Here is a 7,490-nt window from a genome sequence, read left to right as displayed (position 1 = left end):
TATTAAACAGAACTGACCCCAACACTGATCCTTGGGGAACACCGCTGGTGAAGTGACCAGCCACCAACTGGGTTTAACTCCGTTCACCACAACTCTCTGGGCCTGGCTATCCAGCCAGTTCTTTACCCAGTGAAGAGTACACCCACCCAAGCCATGAGTGGCCCGTTTCTCCAGGAGAAAGCTGTGGGAAACAGTGTCGAAAGATTTACTAAAGTCTTAAGTACAGCACATCCACAGGCCTTCCCTCATCCGCTAAGTGGGTAACCTTGTCATAGAAGGAGATCAGGTTAGTCAGGCAAGACCTGCCTTTCTTAAACCTGTGTTGACTGGTCCTGGTCCCCTGGTTGTCCTGCACATGACATGTGATGGCTCTCAGGATGATCTGCTCCATCACTTTCCCTGGCACTGAGGTCAAGTTGATAGGCCTGTATCATGACCTTATAGAAAAAGAGAATGGAACTTTTCTGAGCTTGAATGCCCTAAATTTAAACGTTTCTGGAAGGTACATTAGGGGATCCGGTATTATATTGATTTTGAATTTATCTGGTTTTGTCATATTTTATCCTTTGCAGTGCTGAGGGCTGGAGAAACCTATTTCTCACATGCAGTAAATGCTAAAGCTGGTGACCTTTCCGAAGAACAGATTATTAGTATTTGCATTTGAGTATGAGCGTGTCTTGCTCAGTGTAGATAAAAGAGAAAGTATGAAGAAAGCTATTGAATAATTGAAATAATGCACGATTCCTACAAAGGAAAATGAAAACAAGATATGAGTGAGAATTCACAGTAATTTAGAAAAGGCCCTTTCAGAGTTAAAAGGAGCTTTGCTGAGAGAAAACAGAAACTTATTAATTTTTTGAAAAGTGAAACTTTTGCAACGGATCTGTTGTTGCCAACTGTGTCACATGAATTATACTAACTATTTCAGAGCAGAAGTCTAATGCTTGTACCCCCAAAGTGTGGGAAAAAATTTATACAACATCTGACATCTTTGTACAGGTGTGCTAATATTACCTCTAATGTAAAAAGAACTAAAAACAAGAAAAAAAAACCCACAGTTAAACATCCCCTCAGGTAAACCATGAACTAAACTATCCCTCAAATAAACCATAAGCTTTTGTCTAATTCTTAGTAGCTACTGCAGGTAGAAAAGGGTCTTGAAGGAAATTAGAGGTGGAGAGGTAATGGTGTAGATTTGTAACATGAAAACATTCAGAATCCTTAGCATTGGAGGATTATTGCTATAGTACCATACCGTTACTCTGAGGGTCTGAACAGGAATTGAAAAAACTCTAGCTTTCTGTGTATGACATAATGAAAAGCAGTAGTCTGTAGCTGGAGGAATTTGAACAATAATACAATAGACCTTTAGGGAGAGATCGAAGAACCAAAGGTGCAGTCTCCTCCTTTCATAGGTTGCATCGAATCTCAATGTTGTTTTTATCTTGATTTGTTCTGTAATGCACCCTCTTCAGAACAAGAGTGAGAACAGTGAGAGGGAGTAAGTCAGGAGTGCCTGTGTTTTTCTCAGAAGGGTGCCTGAGCTTCCTTTGAGAGACCCCAAGGAACTTTCTGTCTCACAATCTCTTGAGATATACTGGTTGCTAAAACAGAAGGGTTTGTTCAACTTACTTACACTAGCTGGTTAGCTCAACAAATTGCTGATGTAGTGAACATGTACAAGAGGAAGGCATCCTTATTTCTTGCAGGGAAGCCTGGGCCATGTGCTTTGTTACTAACAACATTGTATTGCTGTGAGATGTTTAAGAGAGCCTGTGGGAATCAGCCTAAATAACAACTGGGCTTGCACCTCCAATTCGCTTAGCTCTTGTGGAGATTCTGCTCGTCCATGCCTCAAACCTAATGCAAACAGAATTCAAGGATGTTCTGAGATTTTGGGGTGGGGTTGTCAAACACATTTATTCTACTCAGTACAAGAACTGTCTTTTTGCATTCTGACATACAAACAGATGCTTTCTATTCTCTTATACGTCATAATTGTTTATACAGAATTTATAAACTTTAACCTAAATTGACTTTAAAAGAGATGTTACATTGACTAGGTTTATTGTACAGATCAGTTTTCTCAAAAAGCAATGAAATTTCTTCTGTGTATGAATGTCTCTCCTCCTGATCTGCTCTGTTTTATAGTGTCTTTAGCCTCTAGTACTGTTGGTTTGGCTGGGCAGGTCGTCCACACAGAAACCACGGAAGTAGTGCTGACAGCTGACCCCATAGTAGGGTTTGGGATACAGCTCCAGGGTAGCGTGTTCGCTACTGAGACCTTGTCTTCTCCGCCTCTCATTTCCTATATTGAGTCTGACAGCCCAGCAGAAAGGTGAGGTTCTTTCAGATGACTGCTAAGTACATTTTGGTGAGCATTCCTCAGGGTACTTTGGGTTTGTTGCTTTCAGTTTGTGATAAATTGCAGGGCCTTGCTCAATGGAAGTGTGGCAAGTAATAAGCTGTCTGTTCTGACAATGATATTTCAGCTATAAGAAGATCAGCTATAAGAAGAACGACAAGCAGCAGTGTTTTTATCATTCAGAGTCCTCCAACAGGAGACTGGAAGCTATATTCATGCAAACAGAAAAAAAAAAAAAAATCCAAAACATTGCTGAAGTCAAAATAGTAATAAATCAGTGTGCCATGAGGGGAGGCCATATTCAGCTCTGTTCAGTTTAGGTACAGAACCAAATCTTAGGGATTACCAGAGTTTTGACGTACTAATTATTATGTTGTAGCATTTAAATTGCATTTTTATGCGTAGGTATGTCTTTAATCATGGCATGAGAACAATAGTAGTTGCACAAGCAACTATTAGCTGTCATTGCAGACCTACAACACTTGTAGCCGAGTCAGAGGTGATGTCCACAGGCAGGATGGAGGCATGAAGGCTGTCCCACTCTCCCTGGGTCACAGCATGTAGAGAGCATGACCCATGCTGGAAGTGCTTGATAGTGTCTTCATGCAAAGGGGCAGCAGCAGCTTCTGTCCCACCCTATGCCTGGGTAGACTGTTGAGCTACTGTGCCACACTTCTCCTTCAAGGTTAGGTTGAATGTGTTTGATATTGCTGGTTCTGGTAACGTGCACATCTGATGATTGTTTTGTATCATTGTGTACCAAGGTGCGGCGTGTTGCAAATAGGAGACAGAATAGTGGCAATAAATGGTATCCCAACAGAAGACAGCACATTTGATGAGGCCAATCAACTGCTCAGAGACTCCTCTATGACCAACAAGGTCACTTTGGAAATAGAATTTGATGTTGCAGGTATGAATGTACTGTTATTCTGTCTTGCAAAAAAAGTGGAGGAATAAATCCAAAATATATTGCAAGTGCTGGGCATGCAAGGTGGAGACTTTCTTCTCACATACTCCATTCAGTTTTCAAGTAACCTACTTGAAACATGTGTCTTTTTGTACGGCTTTCTCATTTCACGTAGCCCTGCAGCGCGCTTCAGAGCACAAATAGAAATGACAAGTCCTGTACTAGGATCTGGTGACAGTTCTTCCTCTGACTTATTTCCTGATATTTTTCTGCCCTGAGACAGAAATACTCTGCTGAGCTGAGACAAATCCTCTATAGACCAGCTAATTAAAAATACTTATATTATTTTACTAGACAGAAAAGTATTACAAAAGGGTGGATAAGCATAAAACTCCAAAGAGTTTTACTTGCAGTATCTCAAACCAACAATCTAAATAAAATAATAGAAATTGAATTCGTAAAAGCCAGAAGAATCATTGTTAATGTTGCTAGTGAGTCTTTATTATTACTAATGGCTTTTCTTTCTTCTGTAATGTGTTTAAGCATACAGAATACACCTATAAAATCACAAATTGTGTAAATCAAAGTAGTACACATTATGTACATGCACTACCCCACTATGTAAATAGTTAGAACTTCTAAGACTTCTATGTTTGTCTGACAATACCTCCTTTGAAGTTGTGACAATGTCGGATGTGCTGTATTTTGCATAGTGTAATTATTGTTAATGGTATTATAAATCATGATGACAAAAGCAGGCAGAAGGTTCCTAGAGTAATTCTGTATGATCTTTTAGTATGCACGTCTAGTATACTGTTAAAAAAAAGAGCCAAATGCAGTATGTACATTCATATACATAGAAAATGGCATATTAAAAAATAAGAAAACCAAATAATGAGAAAGTAATTTAAAGACACCTGAAGTCACATGTATTTCAGTCCATGGACTTGTTTGTGCTCCTCCCATTTGCTCCTTGACAACAGACTCATACTCGTGGTTAGACTTCTCTGCCATATGTGTTTATATGTTTCCATTGCTGTAATTTCAGTCTATCCTTTTCAGGCCAAGGTCCAAACTTTTGCTAGCAGTAATGCCAAATGTCAGGATTCAAATACAGTGCTGTGTGTTCCAGTGTTTTTTGCCTCGGTCAGCTCCAGACACTTCTCCATTAGTGATGTTTCGATTCCTTTTCTTCCCAGTAGATGTAAAATTCTTGGCAGTTACCTTAGTGGACAGTTAAAAATGTGTTAGACCTAGAGCAACAAAGGCATGAAATCCTTAAGATTTGATTTCCTGTCCTTTTAATTAAAACTTACCTGCCAGCACTAAAATTTTTGTATGTCCTCACAGAAATTGCATGCAAGCTAAAAAATTGCAGTCTCAGCTGGCTGCTGGCCCACACAGTCTCCCTAAATACAGTTAAACCTTAAAAAAAAAAAGTTACTGTGAAATTACCAATAGAGGTATAAATCATACTTTGTATGTCTTCCTTCCTTCACTTCAGCACCTGTGTTTCATCTGTGGCTTGTGATGCTGATGTGATTTCATTAATTTACACATATAGTTCCATGCGCTTGGAATTGCTGTGCCTTTTAAATTATCTAACATTGTAAATATTTTTTTATAGAATCAGTTATACCAAGCAGTGGAACATTTCATGTAAAACTACCAAAGAAGCATAATGTGGAACTTGGCATCACCATAAGTTGTAAGTGAAAGTGTTTGTTTTTTTAAGACCACGTTTATGGGTTAATCTGCAGATAGTAGGTCCTGTAGCTATAGACTCGTGATTGTTTTGGTGTAAACTTCTTTTTCCTTTTTCTAGAAAGAGGTGATTAGCAGTTCTCTGTCCCTGATGAAATATCATTCTGTAACAGATTTATACTCCCCTTTAGCAGTTAAAGAAGCTAGGCGTAAAGCTTGAGCTATTCCTTCATGCATAGCGCATGTTTAACTCCCATTAAAGTTATTTCTAAAAAAAGAGGAATTTAATAGAATTAGGCCCATGCAAAAGTATTTCCATAGCTGGAAAGTTTAAAGAAAAGTCTGTCATGGTCTTTCACAGCCTTTTGAAGAGAACCCCACTGAACTCAAGGGTTCTTGCAGGCATGAGGTTCCACATACTTGGGGTTATTTTCGGCTTCAGAACCCAGAGTCTGAAGATACATCCTCAATCTTTAAAACTAGTGGCCAGTCCTAAATGTGCAGGTCACATAGCAAAATCCCCTTTCACTAGGGATTTCAGAGATTGCTAAAGAAAATAACAAGGGTGCGCAGTAGTCTGTTTCTCGAAAAGTATTTGTTACTGTTGTTTGAAATCAAAGTGTTTCTATACTTATTTATTTTGGGAGCAAACAGTAAATGCTGTGTTAGGACTGGATTTTGACCAGGTAAAATCCAGCTTTCTGAATTCAGCCCTTGATGGAAGGAAGAACAATCCATATCAAAGTTAATGACAGTGCAGAATCTGTTCTCACTGGAATTAACATTCCTTTACGGTTGTGGCCTTTCTTAGACTATTAGTCTTTGTTTGGAATTATTCATGTGTCTTGGGGGAAGATTGTGCTCTGACTTATATTCTCAAAGCTTTTACTAGCACAATGGAGTAAGATTAATGAAAAGTACAGCAGGGAACTCAGAGCTAAGAATTAGATCTGAGGAACAAATGAGAGACACTACAGGCCTGTTTGCTTGCATTGCACACTTGAATGAGTAATTGTTGAACTCTGTAAGATGTGATGTGGTGCTTGAAGCAAAATCATAGGTCTACATGTGTTTGTGCAAATGAAAATACTGAGAAATGAGAAAACTCTGGAGATAGGCTATTCTATTTAAATGTTATTCTTATAATTGATAATGGTTTGTAGGATTATCACAAGAATACTGTCTTCCCAGCAATTTGATTTGTTTTTGGAATCCAGGCATCTTGTACTTTTTTTCTGTCTGTCAGTGTAGACTCAGAATAGAAAGCTAATGTTCTTAGAATTTAGTATTTAGCAGTCTTCCAAACTCTGCATATCTTCCTGACTTGGAACTTAATTCCAAAAGTTAGTGCTTTATAAAATTAGGGCTTTATATAATCAGAGCAACATCTGGTTAGTCGTAACTCTGCTCTTCTGAGTATACTGCAGTATCTTTAATATTTAAATGCAATGATCTATGATATATAATAATCCCACTTATTAATAGTATTTAATGCATATGAAATATGCCTAGGACTAATTATTATTTGATTTTAAAGGATTTTTACTAATAACTGAAAGGTTGCAAATTTGCTTGGTAGAAATCTTGAATTGCTGCATTTCATGCTTGCTTTTCAGTGCTTTGCTCTGTTCTACCTAATTAACTCCTAAATGAGGCAGTGTGATTTGAAGAATATAAGTAGTTTATATTCATTTTGTCACATTTTTGTCAGGGCACTTTGGCACATTAACATGCCATTTATTACTGATGTTGTCAGAAAGCTATATGATTTAAAAACCAAGGGCAATACTAAGGGAAACTCATCGGAGTTGGTACGGCCAGGCTTAAATGGGTAATAGAGGAGGTCAGGTTTATTCACTTCTGGGCTTGATCAGAAGCACTAGAGGCCCATTTAATCCTCTCTGTTTTCAAGGTAGTGGAATTAGTAATGAGAGAGAAGGTTACATTTCTGTAAAAAAATTACAGAGAGTGTCTGTCTTGTTTTCCGTATCCCCAGTTTAGTTTGGTATTTGCTTGACAAAGTCAGGAAATTACCAACACAGGCAACGACAGACACATTTTGTCAGAATGGAAATGTAAGCCTCACCTCAGGTTGACATCTGAACATATGCCTAATTTTAAGTCCAAGAGTTGTTCTAAGTCAGCTGTTAGGAGACAGACATCCTGGAAAATTAATTTATTTCTCTTTCTTTGTATTGTTTTCCTTGGTAATAAACAACTAAGCGTGCCTGCATGGAGTTACAGCCAGGTACTTGAAGGCATATCTGAGATGATATACAACACTAAAGACAGTTAAGCTTAAGTCATGATCTTTGGAAAAAATGCCATGTAATAGGGGAAGAGACTAAACTTCTCTTAGTTTCAGATTTATTAATGCAAGAAAAAAAGCAAAACCAAAAAAAATCAAAATCCCCTTAGATCTCAGAAACTTCTAGAAAGTAAGGCAGAAGGAATTTTTAAGAGCATCTGTGGTGGTTTCACCCACAGGTAAGACTATGCAATCCTGCACTCTTT

General features: G+C 38.2%; 1 protein-coding gene across 1 annotated transcript in view; it reads left to right on the top strand.

Moving 5' to 3' along the window:
- Window positions 1-2,151: 2,151 nt before the first annotated feature.
- LOC104532165 (glutamate receptor-interacting protein 1-like) overlaps window positions 2,152-7,490 on the top strand; it is a gene marked incomplete at its 5' end in the record, with an annotated part of 29,708 nt that continues 24,369 nt past the window's right edge. The window contains 3 exons of the mRNA XM_029087288.1: window positions 2,152-2,338; window positions 3,130-3,275; window positions 4,900-4,980. Of these exons, the coding sequence (XP_028943121.1) occupies window positions 2,152-2,338; window positions 3,130-3,275; window positions 4,900-4,980 (414 nt within the window). The remainder of the gene's footprint in view (window positions 2,339-3,129; window positions 3,276-4,899; window positions 4,981-7,490) is intronic.

Source organism: Antrostomus carolinensis, unplaced genomic scaffold (assembly GCF_000700745.2).
Source record: "Antrostomus carolinensis isolate BGI_N321 unplaced genomic scaffold, ASM70074v2 scaffold11961, whole genome shotgun sequence".
NCBI classification, from domain to species: Eukaryota; Metazoa; Chordata; class Aves; order Caprimulgiformes; family Caprimulgidae; genus Antrostomus; species Antrostomus carolinensis.
This window is presented reverse-complemented; position numbering and strand designations above follow the sequence as displayed.